We start from the raw sequence: 25,995 nt of genomic DNA on the forward strand, positions 1-25,995 counted from the left end.
CCCCCCCCCCCCCCCCGCTAATTGTTTTATTGTTTTATTTCTAGAACGCTATTTGGTGCACTGCACCTGCATCTTGGAGGTGCCCCTGAAGGTCCTGCTGGAACTGGAAAAACAGAAACTACAAAAGATTTAGCAAAGGCTGTAGCTAAACAGTGTGTGGTTTTCAATTGTTCTGATGGATTGGATTACCTTGAACTAGGAAAATTTTTTAAGGTTTGGATAAATCGTGATGGTTGTATTCTCAATTATATTAAAGCTATTTTATTATTCTGGCATTTGAAGTTGTCTTAAGGTATTTTAAATGTATCTTTAGCCACTTCCAGGCTACTATATAATGCTAATATTGTGCAGATAGGTTTTATTATAAGTAAGACTCCAACTCAGATGTCAGAATGTTTTTTGTGTGCTTTGAAAGGGAAATATACCATAGTGATTTTATTTGCTTTAAATAGTCAACAGAGATGCCATTTCGATAAGTGCATTTTTAATACCTGATTGCAAATTTTAGTGGACTTGAGATTTAATCTAAATTTCAAATAAGCTGGTAAGAGTCATTATATTGTACAAATCAAGCATATATTCATTTCAGTATTACCCTTAGTAGACAACTCTGTATTAGGAAAAATTATCCTGAATGGACATGTGTGTCTTACGGCCCAGTGTCCTAGTTTGGAATGGAATGATACAAAAATAGAACAAGTATGCTTTCCTCCCCAGCATTATTCTTACCTTCTGAGTCAGAGTACCTCTCACCTCATGCGTTGGCATGATGTCATTTATCTTCAAAATTCAGTGTGATGGAAGTTCACCAAAACAAGCTAAATTAAGAGGGTTTTTTTAGAATGATGAAGGCAAAATTCTGTGTCTTAAATGGAATTTTAGAGTTACTGGTAGCAAAGCATGAAATACTGTCATATGATAAAAGGCTACCAGTGCTGCAGAGACAGTACAGTAGCATTTGGGGAGCATATCTCAGAAAAAAAACTGTAAGTTAACCAGAACTGTAGGAAAAGAGAATTATTATTTAATAACACTTTAGATTACACGGTATGCCATGAGATTCTGTAACCAAATGGCAAATTTGAGCTGTGTCCAGTTGCAATATACTGACTATAAAGGTAAAACACACAGAATGCATGTGTTTGATAGGCACTTTGTGTATGACAGAAGAATAAGGATTTTAGATTAGCTTGTACAGGTTTTTTTGCTTAATTGTTTTTAAATTTCTGTAATTCTTTTTGAGACGTTCTTTCTGGAGTGATTTTTGTTTAGAAGTTAGTGCTCTGGATCATGGATGTAAGTCCTTTCTTTGCACATGAAAGCTTTTTCTTGTTGCAGAATTGTTTTGATCAGCATGTCCAAAATAAGTAGTTACCTATTAATTAGTCATATGTCTGGTTTTTATAGGGTTTGTTGACTTGTGGGGCATGGGCTTGCTTTGATGAATTCAACAGGATTGATTTGGAAGTACTCTCTGTGGTTGCTCAGCAGATTTTTACTATCCAAAGAGGTAACCTGTTATTTTAATCGTAACGTTCACTTAGGATGTATGACAAAGAATAAAGATGCAACAAAACCTGCCCATCAATGACATAGTTTTTATTTCTCCATAGGCATTAATTCAGGAGCTGAGATAATAGTATTTGAAGGAACCGAACTGAAGCTGAACCCTACATGTGCAGTCTTCATTACGATGAATCCTGGTTATGCTGGGCGTTCAGAACTTCCTGATAATCTTAAGGTACTATAACACTTTTAATTTTATTACTTTTAATAGCTAATACAGAAAGTAAAAAAAAAAAAAAAAAAGAAATAACTGTTTGTCTAATACAGAAATTAAGAGTATTTAACATTGGTTACTTTCAATTTTTGATGATACGAGTGAAAAAATAATCTTCTCTCAGAAGAAAAATAAATTTAAAAGAATAACTGGACTGAAAATAGGAATAAACTGAATTTTAAGATGTCAGGTTGCCTGATTCAAGGTCTGACAGTCAGGACAAAAAAAATAAAAAACCCCCAAGTCGATGTGTTTCTTGGCTAAGCACCAATGCTTTCTAGTGTACAAGCAGTGAATAATATCTTAATCTTGAATAAAAATGTGGGGAGTTTATTAGTTTCTGGTTTTCTGATATTTTGGTTTGATCTGAAGGGACTTGTGGTGTTTTAAATGCAAGAGATTTCTGTTCTATTTAAGTGATTGTTACAAGAGTGCTACATGCTTTCTTACCCTTTTTTAATAAGTCTGTCCTGTCTCCATAGAAAGAAAAGGAAAGCTGAGCAAATACCTTGATAAATTAATAAAACCATAGAAAAATGCAGTCTTTATAAACATCTCTCAGAACTGTATGGGAACTTTACTCACTAACACATAGTTTGAATAGAAAATTCGGAAATACTGCTTGTATAAACGACAGAGGATAATTCAAAAAACTTCTAGTAGATATGAAAAATCGTGAAAGTTTTAGCTGTTTAAAAACATTCTGATGCTTGTTTGGTAGAACAATGGAGAAATTGAAGCATGAGTTGCAGCTAAACTATGCTAGTAGGAGTCTGACAGCATCACCATATTTGTAGTTGTATTGCACTACCCTCTCTAATGTAGAGCTTGTAGTGTTTTATGGTTTTTGTTCTTGAATGAAGACCTATAACCATGAGTTGTCACAATGGAAAATAAAGTATTTCTAATCATCTGTGAAAAGCCATTAAATATATTGTGGTCATAATTGTGATAGTTGAATTTAATTGGCTGTCACTGTATTAATGAAATAATGAAAAAAAGTAATATTTGATGTAATTGTATGAATAGAAGACTCAGAAATACTACTTGTATAGATGAAAGAGGATAATTCAAAAAACTTTCTGCTAGAATATGAAAAGTAGTGGACGTTTTAGCTGTATAAAAATAGTTGTATATAATAATGTGGTATGTGGGGGGGGGTTCTGATGTGATTTTTCATATGTATGTTTAATAGGCTCTCTTCAGAACAGTAGCTATGATGGTTCCTGATTACGCCATGATTGCAGAGATTGTTCTTTATTCTTGTGGGTTTGTTACTGCTCGACCTTTATCTGTAAAAATTGTAGCAACATATCGTCTGTGTTCAGAGCAGTTGTCTTCTCAGCACCATTATGATTATGGAATGAGAGCTGTGAAATCAGTACTCACTGCTGCTGGGAACCTGAAGGTAAATGGCTTTTCAGTAAACTGTGTCTTTTGTAACAGAATAGACTGTTACGTTCTACATAATAGCAAATACTTGTTTAAAATTTCATCCTGTGATACCTATGGAAATGAAAAGGGTGTGTATTAGGGCATAAACTGTGGAAAGTCAAGAAGAGGTAAAGCTACTGGACCATTCACCACACCTCTTGTCACTGAATGATGTACCTAGTAAGTGTGCCGATTATCTTTCAAGAATTTATGTTAAATGCAGATTTACTGAGTAGTTTGGCATGTTGGCTATTGCTTTGCTCTGCCTTTCTTAGCAGGTGGCTTTGCCATAGCACATGAACACTTTGCAGTAACACACTGGCTAATATCTGCCACGTGACTTTCATCACTCTTAAGAAAAATGGTGTAGGATGTAGTGTTTTGTTTTGGCTTGTGTTGTAGATGAATGCATACATTGTACAAAAAACTAAGCTGTGGTTTTATTAATTCAGTACTTTTTATTTAGATAGACTAATATAATTTGTAATTCTCTTCCATTCTAATTTTTTTTCAACCTATAATCCTAATATTACAGAACCCCCCAACAGAACTCAGAATCAGTAACTAAGATACCTACTGGGTCAAAAGAGGTTATCAAGTGGATCTGAACCTGCCAAGATAATTGCAAAACAGGAAGCGTGCTTTAAAACAAGCAAGTGTAACATCTGTTTTTTGAAATTATAAAAATCAACTAACACTATTTTTTCACATCTTTTAGCTGAAATATCCGTTGGAAGATGAAGAAATTTTGCTCCTTAGATCTATTACAGATGTCAACCTGCCAAAATTCTTGTCTCATGATTTACCACTTTTTGAGGTAGAAAACGTACAGATTTTCAACAACGTAAAGAACTTGCTAAAAATACCAGTTGATAAAATATTATATAATAGGTTTATTAGAGAGATGGTCCAAAGACTTTTTTAATGTAGCTTGTAATTAGTTTAAAACTTAGTCTTAATTGTTCCTTCCTAGCAAATATAGCAAGCATTTGTGTTTTGAGGGGTTAAACCAATGAAAGTTTCTGCCAAGTCTACTGCTTGAAATAGTAACATACTATTTTTACATGTCATGTATGCAAGATTTCAGAATACCTTATAAGTGTTCTCATGAAATAGGTGGGTACTAATAGTCTCCTCTTTATAAGAGGAAAATTTGGATTTTTATTTAAAAGATGCAGAATAGTAAATAGACTAAGTGGCCCACATTCATTCTTGTCGTGAGTTGATCTCAGTATAGAACTGAGCTGAAGAAAATGATCTCCACCTCGCTCACCTGACTTACAGAATGCACTAGCAGTCTGTTTCTGAATATGTTCCATTCAGATTGGATTTCTAATCTGTTACCGCAGAATGGGCATGTTTAATATACCTCTGATCTAACCAGACATTCCCAACACAGGTGTGAGTTGTGAACTTCATTAGGAAAAATCTGAAATCTTCCTCAGTAGCTATATAAGCTTTCTGTGCTCTGTTAGAAAAAGAAGAAAGGATCTGTGTTGATGTATATAAATGCTTGGCAACTGAAAACTTTGTTCATTGTGTGTACAGTGCATAACACTTTTTACGTGTAATCTCATTATGGAATAAAATGAGGCAATTTCTATAAGAAAACATGCATGAATGCATGAAAGTAATGTGGAAGCTCTCTCCTTTAGGAATTTTAGGGAGAAGCCTTAGAAATCTGAAGAAAATCTTAGAAATCTGGGAAAGATAATTGCCTTGCCCAAAGTTTTATGAAAATGTAATGAATTAGAAACTGAACATACATCTCTGGTCATTGTTACTCTATATAAGATTTTGCCTGAATTAGAGACTTGTTCCTGAAAACAAGTCATGAGATGAAGGGAGAATTCATATTTTCATAAGTTTGGAAATAGCAGAGATAAATTTACAGGAGTCTGGGAAAACTGAAGCATCTTCACTAATTGTTTCTCCAAGTTTCAGTCTTTAAGAATAAGAATAGCAACATTAACAATTTAGTGTATGGAAATTGAGTATATTTAAGAAGTAATACTTCAGAAGCATGTTTTTCACTGTCTTGGATTAACAAATACATGTTGGTTTAGAGATGAAACAGCCTTACACATACTAATATTCTGCTTGTTGGCTTATCCCAAAAATAGGAAAAATTTTTTAAGTTGAAACTAGGGAGCGTCACATTATTGACTTGGAAACAGCAAAAGAAGGCTAAGGAATGTGAGGCTAATAGAATTGAAGTAGATGATTGTGGCAGTACGGAACAGATGCATATTATAAGGAAAAATACAGATGAATGAGCATGATGCCACAATGTCACTGTAATTATTTATCCACTGGGGGCAGATTTAAGGGTCAACAGTAAATTAGGCCTAGACTATGTGACTATTGTAATAGCTTAATTCTGTTAGTTCTAGAAGGCAGTAGCTTTGTCTGAAATTCTTATCAGATACAGAGAGAATTATAAAGAGTTCAGCAGTAGTAATGTAATTTAAAATATTGAAGATGATTTTAAGAATTATTTATATTTTTATTATGAAAAATAGTTATTTCTTCCCTCAATTTATATATCATACTTGAAAGAAATGGGAAACCCTCATATCTTCTGTAATTCATTTTAATTTTGCTGGTTTTGCCTTTGTTGTTCAGGTGCCCAGTGTAGTCGGGTGCATCTGGCTTGAGATATGCGTAGCTCTTCTGTGTTTAAGTAGGAGCATGCAAATGATAACATGCTTTCCAAATCTTGTTTTGCTCAAAACTCTCCTTCACTTTGTTTTAAATTATTTATGATCTGTCCAGGTTTTTGTTTCTTTTTAACACGTTCAGTTATTGAGGGGAAAAAAGATAACATTTTCTCCAGTTTCTAACTGCAAGTTTTATAAACTGTTTTAGTAACAGCCAATGTTTATCACAAAAGAATATGCTTAGGCAGTTAATTGCTTCTTTTTGTGCCCAGGTAAACATGAAAAAGATACATGAAATAAATATCAAGAATAAATTAAAACCTCAGAATTTTGGCTGAGGCAAGAGTGATGTAAAATGAATAACTATTTTATTGTAATCAAAATAGGTATTAGTCTGCTTAGAGTCAACAAAGGGTTTATTGCATGAATTTCAAACCAAATTACTATGAAATTAAATGTACTTTTAATTAATTGTTTGGATAGGGTATTACTTCTGATTTGTTTCCTGGTGTGAAGCTACCAAAACCAGACTACAATCACCTATTGGAGGCCATCAAAACAAACTGTGAAGCTATGAATTTGCAAATGACTGATGCGTTTACTATGAAGATCCTGCAGATATACGAGATGATGATTGTACGCCATGGCTTTATGATAGTTGGTGAACCTTTTGGAGGAAAAACATGTGCATATAAAGTTCTAGCAGGAGCATTGGGAGACATATGTAAGAAGGTAGCTAAACATTTTTATAAGTACTTTGGTGAAAACTATTTTCAAGCAAATTTTAGTTTTATTTTTATGACTATTAAATAAATAAAAAAAGGAATAATCACACGTTTGGGATTAAAAGATTTTATTACTTTTGTGTCTGCAGGGGCTGATGGAAGAAAACAAAGTTCAAATCGCTGTTTTAAATCCCAAATCCATAACTATGGGTCAGCTGTATGGACAGTTCGATCCAGTGTCACATGAATGGTCAGATGGCGTCCTGGCAGTGAACTTCAGAGCATTTGCTGCTTCTCAGGTAAGAGCTTATCGGGCTTAGAGCATTTTGGGAAATTACTTTTCAGTTTATACTTTTTAGATTTTAATTGTAGGATTCATATGCTTAATCATTTGAATGCAGAGACTGCAGTTTGGCTTGATTGGATTGTAGTAAGTGCCATGCAAAGTGCTTTCTGGGTGCTGGTGAATTAAGATTTGTGTTTCAGAAATCCTTATGTGAAGATAAAGGGCCAGGTGTTGGGTTTTTGCATGTTATAGATAAATTAATATTTAGTTTTTCTACCATATTTTGTCTTGATTTGGCCCAGATCTGTGCTGTTAATGTATATTGGCGTTTTGATGTTTATTTTGGAAAAAACTGTTGTGTGTGGCTTTTGGCTGACCTTCCATTAAAGTCCATTAAAATATTTTCACTGAGTATAATTCAAGACATATCTTTCTAACTGATGCTTTGCTCTTTGTTGGTGATTGCATTATCAAACTCTTTGACCCATAAATTTAAATAGTATTTTGAAGTGGATCAGTGCAAAGTTTACCATCTCTAATAACGTTTGCAGAACTGCATAACTGCCTTGTGTTTTCCTGTAAGAAGTATGATGAACACCTATGACTATTTGCTTATATTCTAAAAAACCCCCATACATTAAGTTGAGATATTACCATATTCCTTAAATTAGTCCTATTGACTTCCATAGTAAGTGTGTAATAGTAGTGAGTAGTGCGAGTAGTAGTAACTTGTGTTAACAATCTCACTGTGTTGTTAGTCAAAGTATTTGTCTATGTTGCAGTTTGACAGAAGCAATATACTGTATGGCAAGTATACAGGTATGCCCAAAGAAGTTGTGAATGCTCCATCCCTGGCGGTGTTCAAGGCCAGGTTGGACAGAGCCTTGGGTGACACGGTTTAGTGCAAGATGTCCCTGCCCATGGCAGGGGGGTTGGAACTAGATGATTCTAAGGTCCTTTCCAACCTTAACTATTCTATGAAGTGTAACTGAAAGAAACCAAAGATATTAACTTTCTATAGTTAAACACAGTATATGCTTTAACATAAAACTAACTTGTGAATATAGATTGTGATTTCAGAAACTGAAATTTTGAATTATTTTTTGTAGAAAATAACTTTAGATCTGTTTATTTTACAGTAAACATAAAATTGCAGATATTTGATTAAAAATATTTTCTGCTGCCAGACTCCAGATAGAAAATGGCTGATTTTTGATGGACCCGTGGATGCAGTGTGGATTGAGAATATGAATACTGTGCTTGATGATAATAAAAAGTTGTGCCTTATGAGTGGAGAGATCATCAAAATGTCAGATCAGATGAGCCTTATTTTTGAACCAATGGATTTAGAAGTTGCTTCTCCTGCTACTGTAAGTATTTGTCTTTGATGATGGTCTAGTGTGAGGCGTTCTTGCCCATTGTAACTAGGTTTTCTTGTTTAAATTTTTCATAATCTTACAATATAATGTGACAAATTACATATTTACATGTGTAATGTAAATTACATATATAGAAGACTCTATAACTGTTCAGGATCTGGCAAGTGCCTGACGAGAAAAATAAATTCATTTACATCCCAGAAGAGTTCTGGTAAAACCAACAATCACTGCAAAAAAAAAATCTCTTGAATATGAAGAAAGGTTCATAATAATATGAACAGAATAAAATATCTGTGTAGTCATAGTGGGAAGCACTTTTTACTTAAAAGTTATATAAAACAATAAAACCCCAATTTTTAGACACTCTAGTAGTTAGCTTACTATCTTTTGTGATTTTAATGTTGAGAACTAACTCTGTTTGGGAGGAAAATCTATCTTCGACATTAGGTCTCCTGTTGGATGAAGAAATGAAGCAAAGTTTGAACCTTGTCTGTCTCAGAGTTGATAGAGTCCCACTGTACACATTATACCAGCTTCTAATAATCCCAGAAGCTGTCTGTTGTAACACTGAATGTTATGTTCTTGTACACCAGAACTGTACACAATACTCCAAGTGAGGTCTCACAAGAGCAGAGTGAAGTGGCAGGATCACCTCCTTTGACCTGCTGGTCACACTTCTTTTTATGCAGCCCAGGATATGGTTGGCTTTCTGGGCTGCAAGCACACACTGAAGCCAGCTCATGTTCAGTTTCTCATTGACCAGCATACCCAAGTCCTTCTCCTCAGGGCTGCTCTGAATCTCTTCTCTGCCCAACCTGTAGCTGTGCCTGGGGTTGTGCCGACCCAGGTGTAGGACCTTGCACTTGGCTTGGTTGAACTTCATGAGGTTGGCATCGGCCCACATCTCCAGTGAGTCAAGGTCCCTCTGGATGGCATCCCTTCCCTCCAGTGTATCAACCAAACCACATAACTTAGTGTCATGGGCAAACTTGCTGAGGGAACACTCAATCCCACTGTCCATGTCGCCGATAAAAGGACATTGAACAGGATCAGTCCCAACACTGACCCCTGAGGGACACCACTTGTTACCGGTCTCCAATTGGACATTGAGCCGTTGACCACAATTCTTTGCCTGCGGCCATCCAGCCAGTTCTTTATCCACTGAGTGGTCCATCCATCAAATTTATGTCCCTCCAGTTTAGAGACAAAGACTTCATGTGGGACAGTGTCGAACGCTTTGCGGAAGTCCAGGTGGATGATGTCATTTGCTTTGCCTCTATCCATCTGTTCTGAAGCCCTGTTATGCACCTGTTTGTTCTTTTATTTTTAGGTTTCAAGGTGTGGTATGATCTATATGGAACCCCAATTGTTAGGCTGGAGACCATTAATGATGTCTTGGCTAAATACATTGCATTCGGGAATCAGCTCTGTGCATAAAGAATTCATAGAAAGCCTGTTCGACAGAATGGCTCCAGTCTGCCTTGAGTTTATTAGGAAATGCACAAAGGTAGGATGAATAACACTGCTAAGAAATGAAGATTGTATGAACTGTTTTCACTTCCACGTGCCAAAGGAACAAACTGTTTTATTTGGACCATATTAATTTATATTTATTAATTTTTAAGAGCAGCTGTTAAGATGAAGGCTGTGAGCAAGGTTTCTGTGTCTTAACTTACTTCTGAATGTATTTTAGACATATTTACGCTACTGGGTTTTTTATCTTCACAACGAGGAAGAAAACCCTGCTATTTCAGCAGTCTCTTTTCAGTGAGTAAAACACATGCAACTGAGGTGATGACTTCTTTCTTTTCAGGAACTGTCTCCTACTTCAGATACAAACTTAATTCGATCACTAATGAATCTGATGGACTGCATGATGGATGAATTTGCTGATGAAGCCAAAGTTAAGGAAATGAATGACCAAGACGTTTTCTCTTGGCTTGAGGTAGGCAGTTTGTTATACATAAAGAATAGGAAACTCTAAACCGGGCTTTAGTGAAATGGACTTCACAAGCAATAAAACCTTTATTTTGTATTTGGACTTACATATTTTGTAATGTCTATTGAGGAGAATACTGTTGCATTTTCTATAATTGATGCATAGTTGAGTCTGATGTCTTTGGTATCTTGATAAAAATTAAATGAATTTTATACAAACCAGCCAAAATTTTATATGATTCTCCAGTTTATGGTATCTCAGTTTATTAGTAGTTAGGACAATGCTATGTAAGGATTGCAATTCAAGGAAAGCCCTGTGAACAAGACATAGCTATCACTGTATGAGATTGGCCTGTGAGTAACAGAAAGATAATCTAAATTGGTCTGGAATAAAAAGCAGCTTATGCTTGAACTTTCCCAAAATAACAGCTCTGCGCTGAGCACGTCGGGCATTTTGCAGTACGACAGAAGTGATCAGATACTGAGAGTTAACATAAGGGTGTTCTATTTTACTAGCAGTATGGTTCCATACTATATACGTAAAATCAGGTCGGTCCAGTGTAATTCTGCTGTGATTTGTGGCAAAGATTTCTCATATGTCAATGAATAAATTGTAATATGCAGGTATTGCAGTAACATTTTGGTTTTTTCCATCTCTAGGGTATTTTTCTGTTTTCATTGACATGGTCTGTAGGAGCCAGCTGTAGGGATGATGGTCGACTGGAATTTGACAGAATTCTGCGAGAAATGCTTAACGGATCACTTAGTGAGGACACAAAGAAACAATACAAATTGTTGACCAATTTCCAACAGTCTTCAAAAGCTTTCACAGTCCCATTTCCAACAGAAGCAACAATTTATGATTATCGGTTTGTCAAAGAGGTGAGGATTGCAAAATATAATGTGAGCTTCCATTTTGTAATAGTCAATGAATCCTACAAGGTGTGTATTATTACTGTAAATTTGTTTCTGCTACCTACTTATCACTGAATAGGGCAAGACATCCATCCTTGCAAGGTAGTAATGGTCTAGTGTTCTGGTTGGGACTTGCAGCATCAAAGCCTGTCTTCTTGGCTACCAGAATATTTGCCTGTTGTGGCAGAACAAGTTTGCAGCAAAACTCGACCAGTTATTTTGTTTCTGTCATATTTTTTTTATTCTTGATTTCTTGCAAAATTATTTTATTTTGGAATTCAGCCCTTTTCTTAAGTTTCATTACTGTGGTAGGCTATTTCTCTGCCTCTTCCTTTTTTTCCTGGGATTAAGATGTGAATCCTTGGTGCATCTCTCCCCATGGAGAGGAAAACTCTGGTTCTAGTATGCTCCAGAGACTCCAAGATAAAATAAGTGTGCAATTTGGTTTTGGAATTTGTGATTCCTGTGAAGTCCTGTAGAAGTATAAGATTAGTTTTGTCTAGATTTCAGCTCATGGATGATTCTTGCATCTTGCTGGGTGGCCACGGTTTCAATCATTTATTAGTAAAGGCTTTATTTCTTCTGATCATGATCCGTAAAAACATGTTCTTCCAGTAAAGGGGTTTTTGTGAACAGAGGTGACAATATGCCCCCTCTAAGAAAGACATAAAGAGAGAATGATCTCTAGGAGTTTCATATGACTTTTATCTGAAGGTAGAATTTTTGGGGGATAGGATAGAACGTGCAGTTGTTTCAGGGTTATTTACAGGTTTTGAACATCTCCTTATATTCATTTACTCCTGGAGAGTTTTGGCATCTTTTACTACTCCTCTAGTAGCCTGATCTAAAAAAGAAAGTTTTGCTATGGAGATTCAGCACTAAAATTAATCTGCCTTCAAGCTGGGAGGTAATTTAGAGGTATTTATTATGGGAGTCTGTAGAAAGCCTGACTATGCTTTTTTAGTTTAAGTGGTTACATTTTTATGCAATAATTTCCTAATTTATTACATATTTATATGCTATATATAATGGGTAAATAAGTATATGTATTTTTTCATTTTGTGTGTGTATATATATATAAAATATGTGTACAGATATAAAGAGTAAGATACATTCTTTTGTCTTTCAGTAGTTGCATGCTTCAGGCAGAGGTGTTATGGTTTTTTGAGTCCTCTTGAATTGAAAACACTGAATTCTGAAACAAATTGAACGACCTATGAAATTATTTTTTAACCCTTTTAAAAATTGGTTGATAACCCCACCTGTTAAGTCATAGAACTTTGATTTTCTATTTCCATTGGTTCTATGCTTTGTCTTCCTATTAATTACAAATATATGACTTTTAAATGCATTAAAATAGGGAGCAGGAATTTGGGAACCCTGGGTGGAAACACTCAAATCAGCTCCTCCTATACGTGATGATATGATGTTTAATGAAATAATTGTACCAACTCTGGATACTGTTCGATACATGGCATTGATGGAATTGCTGACATTACATCAAAAACCTGCTATATTTGTGGGGCCAACAGGAACTGGGAAAAGTACATATATTACTGTAAGTACTTCAATTTTGATGGTCGATGAAAGGGGTAAGGTGAGTAATAATTTGACTTTTTTTAAAAAATGAAAATGAGAGATGAATTTTTGTATATTAGGAAATTAAATATGTGTAACTGAAAAGAGATGATTATATTATTAAGTTGTTATTATATTTTTGTGGAGCAGCTCAGAGTTTGCCTTCAAGGATAGAGATGAAACATTTTTTTTTCTGCTGAAAAAAACTATATAGTCTGGAAGGTCTCAACAGCTGTTGACAGAGGTCAGACTAATCATTAGAGACATTAGTTTACCTGCAATAATGCTCTGTGGCAACTGCTGGGAGGGATAGGAGGATTTCTTCCCCCTGTATTTTTTACTCATGTGTGGGTAAGAAATGAGTCCTATTCAGTCTTAACTTGAAATGCTGACTTTGATCCAGATTTCTCACAGAGGTTAAACTGCAGCTAATGTATGGTCTTTGGAAGGCAGATACATCATAAAATGCTACCAATCTTGATGGTAGTATTTTAAAGCTTATCATGAGATATGCTTGCTATGCCCTTCAAGCAGAATACTCCTGGAAAACCTTCAAAACTAGTCATGAATGCTAGGTGCTGTGGATACTTTTACAGATTTGGGTGTGGATTTAGTATAGGCAATGTTTATCAACTGTGATTGTAGTATGAAGTGCAATATATTAACATACTGGAATTATATAATACAGTAGGTGTACATATGTATTATTTTCTTCTTATGAAAATGTGTATATTGGAGGTAGAAGTTTTTCCCTGACAAATTAAGTTTATTATGGTTTCAGTTATTCAAGAATATTGATTTATCTGATGAAATAGTTATTAGAGTTCTCTTAGAGGTAAATTAATGAATGAATAATTTTAAATGAGATAAAAATGGTACAAAAATGTCTGATTGCTATTTGCTAAAGTGCTATGAAATTTGTTGATCTGTGTATATAGTTAAACTTTCTCTTTTTCACAATCCTTCCAGAATTTTCTTTTAAATAATTTGAATAAAGATGCCTACACGCCACTGCTCATTAACTTTTCAGCACAAACTACAGCAGCTCAGACTCAGAATATTATAATGTCCAAGCTGGACAAAAGGAGAAAAGGAATTTTTGGACCTCCTTTTGGGAAAAAAATGGTAACTGATACATTTCTGTATGTAAATAAGTTTTAAAGACAAACAAAATAGCTGGGAAATACCAAAAAGAAATAAAAAACAAGGCTGCACATACAAGAAGTCTACCAGCATCCTGAAAGTACCAGTATTTAAGCATGCATATCTATCACCACCTTTTGAGATTTTTGTGGGTTGTCGTGACTCCATCTTTTTTTCCAAGAAAAGCCATGTATGTAGCAGAGTAAGGTTTAAATAGCAAGCATTAGTTTACCATCTTTCATTAAATATTACTCAGAAATGAGAAGCACAGTTTTTCTCTCCTGGCAGGTATGTTTTGTAATGGCTTTAGAATGCCACAGTTACTTCTTAAATTTGATTTTTATTTATCTCAGCAGAAACTCCATTATGAGCTCAGGGCCACTTTTCAAAACCATGTATTTATGTTTACCACTACCATTAATTTTAATGGGAGTGAATTCATGTGCAGTGTTTCCAAAATCAAACAGTATATATTCAGTAAAATGAATAAATGCAAAATCCTTTCTGTTTTTCTTTTCAGGTTGTATTTGTAGATGATGTTAATATGCCAGCACGAGAGGTCTATGGTGCTCAACCGCCTGTTGAATTACTACGGCAGTGGTTAGATCACTGGAATTGGTACGACCTAAAGGACTGCTCAAAGATTAAACTTATAGATCTTCAGATTGTGTGTGCAATGGGACCACCAGGTAAGAGATGTGTCCTATATGCTTTTTCATGTTTCTTTGGTTTCCAAAGACTGAATGCTTACTGATGCATAGTTTTACAATTTGGGTCTTTATGGCTATGGATAGGACTCGAGGAACCCTTTGCTTGCAGGAAACATGAGCAGCAGTCATAGTAAAGTGGTTGAGGAGTAGCAGAGAGACTAGTATTATTCTCTGACAGAAATAAATATTTCTTCTCAGGAAAACAAGAGTGTATCTGCAAAATATTTATGAAATCCCTGTAGTCTGATGAGACCTTTCATTGGCCTTCTGTCATTTTTATTCTTTTTCAAAACTTGTCTAAATAGGACTAGGTGATGTTCTTAAGCACATAAACCTTACTTTATTTGTCCAAAAAGAAATAAAGCATATGATGTAAAGAGGTCATTACTTTTCTAGCCTGCATGCATATTTACTATATGACCTATTTAGTTAAAAAAAAAAAATTAATCTGGCATATTTTATCAGTTAAAATGAGGAATTAATGTTTATTTGATTCTGTTGTGTTTGGTTTTATAGAAACTATATAATCTACTTACTTAATTACTTCAGGAATCATATAACAATTTCTTTCTACAAAATTGTTCACAGGCCTGCCTCTAACATACCATAGCTGAGCACATTTACAGTATTAAATCAAGCTATGATTGGTGCCTTCTTTCTCTTGTCTGCTTCAGCCTCCTTGGACCTCCTCCTTTATTTTGTAGAGTTACTTAGACACACAAACACTCGAAGGAACATGCTGGTTCTTCGCTGAGACTACCTTTGTGTTTGGTGATGCATGCCCAATGGGATAGGGGTCCACCGCTATTTCACCTGTCTGATTTCCTAAAGAAGCAAAACTGCTCTTACAATCATTTTAAATTAGAGGCAGTGTTCATCCACACAGTTCAAACTATCAGTGTGTGGAATAACTGAGCAGAAAGACACTGTTGAAAGGATTTTGAAATTTTACATGTTCATTTTTCATAAAGCTTTTTCTGTAAGTCATCCTTTCATATTATGTTCCTGTTTGACAATGATAATGTGATTTTCAACTGCTCTGAAATTGACTCTTAATTTTCCTTTCATAGGAAAGCTTATAGCTAATTTTGTTCAAGTACTTTTCTGGTCAAATGGTGAAAAATGGACTGACCAAATATACAAGTTATGGTCTTAACTACTTCTATCAAATATTACAATTCAACTGAATTCAAGGCTGAATATTTTACTTTAGTAGCTTTGTACAGGGAGCTACTTCCAGAACTTGCAAAGTTATATTCTTCTTTCCATCCTGTGCTTATTTTTTTTATCTTCTAACAGGAAATGAAAATCAGAAATCTGTATGTGTATTGCTATTGAAACAAACATAAAGCTATTTAAAGAACATGTAAAGCTACTTGGTTAAATAGATTTAAAATTTATATTAGGAAAGGATTATGTTTTGGGTAAAAGTCTTATTTATATCTCAGTAGCTTGTGTAATTTTGCTATCAGTGCACATGTAAACTTAAAGAAGCATTGTAACGTGCTGTGGCTGAGAGATGACCTCAGCATTAGGGTAGAAGGAAGTAGGATGAATAACTGGCCTATTTTGCATAAAATATTATATTCCTCAGCAGATACTAGTAATGCATACACAGTTAAATATAGACAATCACTAATTCTGCTTGTAGACTCATGTGGTTGAATGTGAGACAGCTCTAGCTCAGCAGTCTTAGTTTTATTAGTGCAGGGTCATGCCTTAGCTCCAAAGTCACATGTTTTAAAAGAACTTACCATGCTAATTTGGTTGCCCTCATCTATGCTCCTAATGTTAGGGATGTGTTGTGGTTTAAGTCCAGCCGGCAACCCAGAACCACACAGCTGCTCGCTCGCTTCCCCCCTTCTTCCGACCCCAGCAGTGATCTCGGCCTTCTGGCTAACTCTCCCAGTTCATATACTGGGCATGACGTGCTGTGGTATGGAATACCCCTTTGGCCAGTTTGGGTCAGGTGTCCTGTCTCTGCTTCCTCCCGGCTTCCCCTCCTCCCTGGCAGAGCATGAGACTGAGAAAGTCCTTGGTCAGAGTAAACATTACTGAGCAACAACTAAAACATCGGTGTTATCAGCATTGTTCCCAGGCTGAAAGTCAAAACCCACATCACTGCACCAGCTACTAAGAAGGAGAAAAAAATGACTGCTGTAGCTGAACCCAGGACAGGATGGTAGATTGTCCGCTTTTCAGCTAGTTTTTTTCTGATTGGCTGCTGTAAGAAGGCTGAACACTGTGCAGCAGCTTAACCCTGAATTCTAAACAGAAGGAGAAACTACCTGATAGATTTCTGGTTTACACCCCCTTATTTTCATAAATACCTTCATTGTCTAAATCACAATTTAGTCATAAAAACTCCTAGCTCTAGAACTGGGATAAAATTTAAATTGAATAAAGTATACAACATTACTTGTAGAGGCTTCTTTCATTAGGATGCTTTGAAAATCAAGAATGTGGTTTTGGAGTTTATAATAAAAGTTTTCTTATATAACAGAAGCATAGTTAAAATCATTCCAAATCTATGTATCTACAGCTTGAGATTTCAACCTGTATTTTGCAGGCTATCAGTTACAGAAGAACTGATTGTCACATGTTGCTTTTATTAGACTTGCGACAAGGTGTGGTGCTTTTTAATGTGAGCCTGCTAGCTGAATCAAAGATCAGGAAAAAAGTGTTAGGCTTTTACTGCTTTATTTTATATTTTTTTTTTTCTGTTAGTTATAGCATTAGTGCTTTCTGATATTTAGGTGGTGGGCGAAACCCAGTAACACCGCGATTCTTGCGACACTTCAATACAGTTACTATTAATGACTTTGATGATGAATCCATGTACACAATTTTTTCTAGAATCCTAGACTGGCATCTAACAATATGGTAAGTAATCTTTATGTATTGGGGAAAATCAAACTCAGTGTTTAAATTATGGCACTAGGAAATCTCTAAGATACATTTGTAGGACACTGCTCTTGAAAAGAAATTACAATCTTTTATATCCTGTGCATTTTGAGTTATTTGTTACTCCACAGAAATAGGGCTCATCTTAAAATACTCCAATGGTGAAGTTCTTGTTTGTATGTCTCTAACAGAGGTTTATACTAGTTAGGGCTAATTCAGTTAGTTGAGGTATTTCTGTAATACAGAATTCTTCCCTGTATGATAACTGAGGCTAGAATTTGGTTAGTCATTATTCAAAGAATAGAACTGGAAACTGCTCTTAAATTTCCTGTGGTTCAAAAAGGCTTACTCTTTCTTCGGCCTTTTACCACTATCTAATTTTTAATTGCGTTATTAGGAATGCATTTCAACTTTCATTGTCTGTCCATTCTGGCAGCAAAGCCTCAAAAGATTATCATATTCTGATTCCAGAGCAAGTTTGTGATTTGACAGCTTCTGATCCTTTGAGGGAGAGAAGTCCCAGGAGACAGCAAGAGCTATTTGACCTGACTTCCCAGTTCTTAGTCATAAAAATGAGAAGGCTATAATTAGTTATCTAATCTAATATAGCAAAGTTTGTGAGCATGTTCCATAGCTAATAGGTTTGATTTGCAGAGTTAATCTGTTAATGTAGTGATAGAACTAAGATTTTTTCAAAACTACCTATGACGATGTAGAATCATAGAAATTAAAAATTGGTATGAACTTATAAGTAAATCTGAGTACATGTAAAGTATTATTTATTAAGTCATATGCTAATATGATGGGATTATGAGAATCATTCTATTCTTACCACCTTTTATAACTTGTCAGTTATAGCTTTCCATCAGAATATGTAGAACTGACTCCACAAATTATTAATGGAACCATGCATATATATAAAGAAGCTATGAAGAATCTGCTTCCTACTCCAGCCAAATCTCATTATTTGTTCAATCTCCGTGACTTTTCACGTGTTATTCAAGGTGTTTGCCTGTCAAGGCCTGAAACAACAGAATCTGACAGCATGATAAAACGTCTCTGGGTTCATGAGGTAAATCACCCAATAGAAAGGAATAAATTTATTGTAAGTAAGAAAAATGTGAATTTGTGTGTTTTGTAATTCCATCTCCTATTAATTAATAGCTGTGAACTGGTATCACACTCATGATAAGGGATTTATTTACTGTACGGGCAGAGGAAATCAGACTTTTAAAAAAATATTAATTGTATCTCAGTAGTAAAGTTGTTTAAACTTTTACTTTCATGTGATTATGTAGACTCTGTTTGCTGCTCTTAATGCCTGCACAGTGTTTTCTATTTCTTCTCTCTTTCCTGCAAAAAAAGCCAAATCAACAGTGAGATTTCTTTAATTTTTTTTTTTCCCTTAATCCTGGGCTGCCTTCAGAAGAAATTTTTGAGCTTACTGTCTTCAGGAAATGCTTCTTGTCTTTCAGTCATAACAGGATAGACACACTAAAAGAGCTGAAGTGAATGATCCCTTTTAAAAACAGAAGGGAAAAGCCTCATGTAGGCGATATCTGCTCTTTGGGGTTTTTTTGTGTTTGTCTTCTCTTTTTTTGTTGTTGTTGTTGTTTTGTGGGTTGGTTTTTTTTTTGTAGATTAAAAGGAAACAAAGTTATTGAAAAATGTTGCTTTCAAATATTTAGCTATAGTTCGTAGAATCAAATCAGCATAAAGTGACTATGGAAGCAATCATTAGTCCACTATCCTTCCCCAAAGCAGGATCACCTAAAGAGAGGAATGACAGTAACTTTTGAGGTGTTTGGGTTTTTTTCTAAAAATTTCTTACAATTCTCTAAGTAAGGATGAAAGATGCTCAGACTTCCAGGCAACCTGTTCAAGTTCTTCACTATCTTTTTCATTCTAATATCCAGTTGCAGTTGTCTTTCTTGAAATACAACCCTATAACTTGTCCTAGCTAGCTGTAGTGGAAAAATCAGTATGCTTCCATCCTCTTTGCAGCAGCCTTATGCATTTACATAACATTTATAAATATATGTATTTCCATATGGATTTCCATTTCAGAAGCGTTATTACTGGGCTTAACTGTTCAAATGAATTCTAAATATCTACGTTGGGTTTTCTATGTAACAAAGTTTATGTTTATATTTTGAAGCCTTTTGCAGAATTGTATTTGTTTTAACTTGTTTAAAAGAAGTACAGATACAAGAGCAGAAGCAACTATTCAAAGAATTACTTTTTTATTGTACAGGTTCTTAGAGTGTATTATGATCGCTTGGTGGATAATCCTGACCGTGCTTGGCTTGTTGGATTTATCCAAGAAGTAGTGAAAAATGATTTAAATGAAGACTTCAATGAACTTTTCCAAAATCTGGACTTCAACAATGATGGCAGAGTTGAAGAAGATGACTTGCGTAGCCTAATGTTTTGTGATTTTCATGACCCTAAGAGAGAGAACACTACATACAGGGAGATTAATGATGTGGATCGGTTGAGATTGGTTGTAGAGAGTCACCTTGAAGAGTTTAATAACATGAGCAAAAAGCCAATGCAGCTTGTCCTGTTCCGATTTGCCATCGAACATATTTGTAGAATTTCCCGTATTCTGAAACAGCCTCGCAGCCATGCCCTGCTTGTTGGCGTTGGAGGTAGTGGTCGGCAATCTCTTACTCGATTAGCAGCCCATATGGCTGAATACAACCTTTTTCAGGTTGAAATAACTAAAAGTTATGGTAACAATGAGTGGCATAGAGACTTAAAATTCATATTAAGAAAATCCGCTGAGGGAGAAACACAGGGAGTTTTCTTGTTCACAGATACACAGATTAAAAAGGAGTCATTCTTAGAAGACATCAATAATTTACTAAATGCAGGTGAAGTGCCAAACCTCTTTGCAGTAGATGAGAAGCAAGAAATTTGTGATCAAATGCGTCAAATAGATCGCCAACAGGACAGGTCAAAACAGACAGATGGCAGTCCTATAGCTCTTCTTAACATGTTTGTTGCTCGCTGTCGAGATCGCCTCCGTATAGTACTGGCAATGAGTCCCATTGGAGATGCTTTTCGTAATCGCCTTCGTAAATTTCCGGCCCTTGTTAACTGCTGCACACTGGACTGGTTTCAGGTAAAAACAAAGCTTTTGTTGTTGTTCTACTGGAAACGCAATAGAAACATGACTTCAAGCCTTTTTATAACAAGTAATTCTCTTTGGTCAAGTAAGCAGTGGAAAATATCTTGGATTTTCCTAGTGTCATGTTTTAAAGTATTTACACCATTAGAACCATTCTGACTGTAGTAAAGGCCAGTATAGGCTGAATGCAAAACCATCAAGAAAATAACTGACTGTGGTATAAGACTATACCTGAATGAACATAGAACTGTAGACATTACAGATTTAAATATGTAGTGTTTTCTTTTATTACTAGGACTGGCAGAATCTAGGGTGCCAAAAATGTTTGAAACTGATATGCCTGTCAAAAATAGAATTTTTGATGCAGGTTTTTCCCCACTACTTTGCCATAAAACTATATTCTGACTGTTACGTGCAAAAGACCTTAGAATACTTAAGATGTAGACTTTAATCATGTAAAGAATCTGAGGAACTTAAATTTTATCAGGTCTTAAAATGTAGTACTGTATCTTTAAAGGTTATTTTGAAGAGGAAGAGTGGATACAGTCACACACACGTGGACATAATGAAAATGCAAAATGTTCCTTTTAGTAACGGTATTTCTATTGGATGAAGTAAGGCAGTAGGCTTGAAATGCATCCCTAAGTAGTTTGGTTCTTTCCAGTTCTGTTAACTTCCTATTTGCTGATCTTTTCAATATAAAGTCATTTCTCTCTGCTTTGATAACTTTTCCTATGAATTGAGGTAAAAATGCCTTTTTGAAAAATGTTTTGAGATTTATGAGTGTGAAATACTAAATAAGAGAAAGGCATTTATTAATTTGTTTTAGTCATGGCCTGAAGATGCATTAGAAGCTGTTGCCTCTCGCTTCTTAGAAGATGTTGAAATGTCAGAAGAAACTCGAAGTGGGTGTATTGATATGTGTAAAAGCTTTCATACATCTACCATTGATTTATCGGACTTATACTGTGCAGAGCTTCAAAGACACAACTATGTTACACCTACTTCATACTTGGAATTGATCTACACTTTTAAAAGTCTGCTTGAAAAGAAACGCACGTAAGGATTTGTAATGTGACCTTTTTTAGAGAAGCTCAAGTTCACTAAAAATGTTTTCCGTCTCTTATAGCTAATTGGAACAACACAAGTGAATTGTTTTTAGTTAATTTAAATGGACTCGTAAGATACATGCTTTCTCACTGGACAAAAGGTCTGACTTGATGTTCTCAAAACATACTTGCATTAGACCACTTCTGACATCCCTGGTGACATTATTATATGTTGATTATGTATACTATGCTGCCAGAGTAATTAATGCAGCCTGCTTACTCCATGCTTCTCTGGAGGATGTAGGGAAGATGGTGTCTGGGAAACCAGCTTCCAATTTGCTAGGTGTCAGTGGCTTGCTAGCAGGGTTCAGCTGTGCTGTGCCTGTGCAGAAAGGACTTCTGTATGCATGTGCACATCTGTTCTATTCTCATGGCTGGTGAGGGAAAGTTCCTTTTTCTTTCCTTTCTTAATCATTGATAAGACACTACCATAACAATTAAGACAAGTGCTTAATTTGATCAACACGCTGTATGAAAGACTGCATGCAGCAAGAAATTCCAGGAATAAAGGAACACTGTTTTGAATGTAGTGATCCAGTGCCTTTGGAATTGCTTGATTCTGATACTGTTGGTTGTCCTCAGAGCCACTCACTTCTGCTAAAATGATTTTCCAAATGATATTAATTCTATTGCAACCTCACCTCAACTAATAATCTTCACAGGTATATCCCCATCTCTTCCCTCTTCTTTTCTTGTCTGTCACTACCATGCCATCTTGATTTTGTAGCTCCTGCCAACAAAAAGGCAGAAGCTTAACAATCATTTATTCACCTATAAGTGATCACTTATTTGTCTATATCCCAGTCTCTGAGTATACATGATAGAATAGTTCAAGACTATGGCTCAGGTAAATCCTGCGATGTTTACTACTTGTTAAGCAAATCGAACAAGATTGGCAGAGCATTTGATTATTCAGAGTAGCACGAAATTTGGGGAATGGATCCCAATGACTGAAGTCATCAACTACTGGTAAAATATCTTTATAATAAAGTACTATTTATTTTCAGTAAGGTGATGAAATTGAAAAGAAGATATGAAGTTGGCTTGGAGAAACTGAACTCTGCTGCGTCTCAAGTAGCCTCCATGCAGGCTGAGCTGGAGGCTCTGCAGCCTCAGTTACGGGTAGCTAGCAAACAGGTTGATGAAATGATGGCCGTTATTGAAAAAGAATCTTTGGAAGTAGCCAAAACTGAAAAAGTCGTGAAAGCTGATGAAGAAGTGGCAAATGAGCAGGCTATGGCTGCAAAAGCCATCAAAGATGAATGTGATGCTGACTTAGCACAAGCTATGCCTTTTTTAGAAAATGCTCTGGCTGCCCTGGACACTCTCACTTCACAGGTATGGCTAACAATATGTATTTACACGCTAGAGAGGCATTCAGATATCAAAAGTATGGAGTATCTGCCTTTTCAGATTTTACATTTACTTACACAGTTTTATAATTTAGAAACTTCTTGAAATCTTTCAGTTTTAAAAAGCAAAATGTTACTCTGTCTTTATTGTCTAGTGAAAAAGCTGTAACAAAATTTGTATGGATTAGAAGATCAAATACTATTCTAGACACTGCAAAATTCATAGTTACAAAAATATTTTGACTCAACAATGGAGAAGTTAGAAAATGTTTGCTTTTAGCTTTCTTATTCAGAACCTGCTGGCCTTTCAAGTAACATTTTTATATCCATTTCTTCAGAGTCCAGAAACTGATGTTGGAATTCAGTGCTTCCCCATGTTAAGGGACCAGTCCTCACGAGAGAATGCCAGTGGAGGCAGTCGGCTCTGGTTTTATCAATATTCAGGTTTTTTCTTTGCCTGGATAATGAATGGACTATGTACTCCAGCTATAGTTGCTGAAAATCAGATTTTCAAAACTTTCAAGGAAACAGATAAAATTGAGTTTTTAATTATCTACAGCTATTGCTTAGTATCAAAAGTTTTAGATTCTGGCATTGTCAAATCATTGCAATGCTTTGTTAAAATAGTAAATGGCTAGTTAGTTACTTCAAGGCAATTGCATTATACTTGTGAATAACAAGATAAAAGAGGCTTTGAAGGCTAATGAAGTAATACTTCAGCTGCTGTCAGAGCTCAGTGTCTCCAATAAGAGAGTATTGTAATACAAGAGGATTAAAAATGTAGTAGGAACTTCTAAGGGGAAAAACCCCAGAGTTTTTTCCTCAAAATATATTTAAATACCATGATGAACTCAAAAAAAAAAAAAAAACCCACCCTGTGTGCAGGTAGAGCTTAGAGTACCTGTACAGGACTCTTGGTTTTGATTCACCCTTCACCCTGGCCACCGCTGGCGGAAAGCAGAGCAGGACATATGTTGCGAACTGTGCCCATAAATCCACATACATAAATGTGCAGATTAAATGCTTAGTTTGGAGGAACACATCTATACATAATTCAGTACTGCATCTGAAGTCAAAAGGAACTGTGTACCTCATACAGCTTTTTGTTCAGCAAAGATCAGACAAAGTATAACAATTTTAAATGTTATTTATTGTTGACATCTAAGTTCTGTAGCAATACACATGCAAAGACACTGAAATTTAGAACTAGGAAGGGACCTCTGGAAGTTGTCGTCTTCAACCTGTCATTTTGCTAATCTGTTTCACTTTACACATTTATCATTAAGAAGATTTCCCTGGTGTTTACTTTTTATTTTACTCATTACAATTTAACCTTGGTTTTGTCCTGCTCCCTGTGGACATGGTTCTTTATCTTTTATGCAGTTAAAGACTGTACTCATTGCACTTCCAGTTTTCTTTTCTATAAACTAAGTAATCACTATTCTTTTAGTCTTTCCACATAAATCAAATTCACTTTCCTGGTTATTCTTTCTGGAGTTTTCCATACTCACTTCAGATGCTCTTTCTATCCAAATTGCCAAGGTTTTAGACCTCAAAGAAACCATGGGCGAGCTCTCAAAATCTAACACTAATTGTCAAAATAAACATAAGAATCTAAAAATCCTGTAAGAGTATGTATTCTCTGAGAAAAGCTCTTAGAAAGAATATTAGTATTTCCATGCAGAGTTATTCTTTGGGAAGAGTAAGAGAGATTATTCTCCATAAATCCTTAGATTACAAACCCTTTGCTTAATTAATTGTACACATATGTGTAGAAGTATTTCATTCTTTTATTATTCTATATTTGCAGTTAAAACTTTGCTTATTAATTTCCTGCTATTTCTTATGATGTTAGTACTTCTTACCCAGTAATTGTCTCCCTTTTAGCTACCTCTTCTCTCATTCAGCTCACTCTGGGAGTTCAGTAACTGACCAGAATACTAATTGATTTATTTCCTGTACTTGGAGACAATAGTTCCTAAGTTCTGGGTTGAAGGCAGCTTTTACCTTGTTATCTTAAATCTACAATCCACTACTGCTCTGATCCTGTAAGCTTGGAAGTACTGTGTTAGAGCCTGAAGTGAAGGGTAGAGCGTAACACTGGGACATCTGTACTGCGTAACTGAGGTGCCGTGCCCACTACTGAATTAGAAGCAGAAAAAATGAATTACACATAGGAGTTTTTTGTCTTGTCTGAACTGATTGTTGACTAGATTTCGGATATTTTTGTTTAGATGTCAGTGTTAGTTTAACCTGCGTAGTACGAAAGAGAAAAAAAACAGAATGGAAAAAATGAAATAACAAGTTTGAACATCCACTCACCCCAAGCAAACAAAAATGAGAAATATGCATGGGCAGTGCAGGCTTGTGCTATGAATTTGAGATCGTAGTGTATTTAAATATCAAGTATGAGAACAGTGAGTGTATATGGAAAAATATTATCTTGACATAAAAAGGGTTGTTATTACTGTAATAGAAGAATCAATACACCTGTGTTCAGAGCTCTAAAGGTGTTTTTTTTTTTATTATAATTTTAAGGATATTACAGTGGTTAAGTCCATGAAGAGTCCTCCTTCTGGTGTCAAGCTTGTAATGGAAGCTATATGCATCCTTAAAGGCATCAAAGCAGACAGGATTCCAGATCCATCGGGTTCTGGGAAGAAAATCGAGGATTTCTGGGGTCCTGCTAAGAGACTTCTGGGTGACATAAGATTTCTTCAGTCTCTTCATGAATATGACAAGGATAACATTCCTGCAGCTTACATGGCTATCATAAGAAAACAGTATCTTACCAATCCTGAATTTGTACCAGAGAAGGTTCGAAATGCTTCCACAGCAGCAGAGGGTCTGTGCAAATGGGTCATAGCCATGGAGTTTTATGATACGTAAGTATGTATAAAGATAACTTTTAAAAGGTTAAAATAAATTTGATTAAAAAGATCAGTTTAT

General features: G+C 35.4%; 1 protein-coding gene across 1 annotated transcript in view; it reads left to right on the forward strand.

Moving 5' to 3' along the window:
• Positions 1–25,995, forward strand: part of DNAH7 (dynein, axonemal, heavy chain 7) — a gene marked incomplete at its 5' end in the record, with an annotated part of 98,485 nt that overhangs the window by 36,143 nt on the left and 36,347 nt on the right. The window contains 20 exons of the mRNA XM_010022633.1: positions 45–213; positions 1,408–1,510; positions 1,614–1,741; positions 2,976–3,188; positions 3,933–4,031; positions 6,358–6,606; positions 6,749–6,898; positions 8,073–8,255; positions 9,595–9,771; positions 10,078–10,209; positions 10,863–11,084; positions 12,478–12,675; positions 13,665–13,820; positions 14,359–14,527; positions 17,305–17,431; positions 18,305–18,524; positions 19,707–20,579; positions 21,415–21,644; positions 22,702–23,032; positions 25,585–25,931. Coding sequence (XP_010020935.1) covers positions 45–213; positions 1,408–1,510; positions 1,614–1,741; positions 2,976–3,188; positions 3,933–4,031; positions 6,358–6,606; positions 6,749–6,898; positions 8,073–8,255; positions 9,595–9,771; positions 10,078–10,209; positions 10,863–11,084; positions 12,478–12,675; positions 13,665–13,820; positions 14,359–14,527; positions 17,305–17,431; positions 18,305–18,524; positions 19,707–20,579; positions 21,415–21,644; positions 22,702–23,032; positions 25,585–25,931 — 4,476 coding nt within the window. The remainder of the gene's footprint in view (positions 1–44; positions 214–1,407; positions 1,511–1,613; positions 1,742–2,975; positions 3,189–3,932; positions 4,032–6,357; positions 6,607–6,748; positions 6,899–8,072; positions 8,256–9,594; positions 9,772–10,077; positions 10,210–10,862; positions 11,085–12,477; positions 12,676–13,664; positions 13,821–14,358; positions 14,528–17,304; positions 17,432–18,304; positions 18,525–19,706; positions 20,580–21,414; positions 21,645–22,701; positions 23,033–25,584; positions 25,932–25,995) is intronic.

Source organism: Nestor notabilis, unplaced genomic scaffold (genome assembly GCF_000696875.1).
Source record: "Nestor notabilis isolate BGI_N333 unplaced genomic scaffold, ASM69687v1 scaffold4919, whole genome shotgun sequence".
NCBI lineage: Eukaryota > Metazoa > Chordata > Aves > Psittaciformes > Psittacidae > Nestor > Nestor notabilis.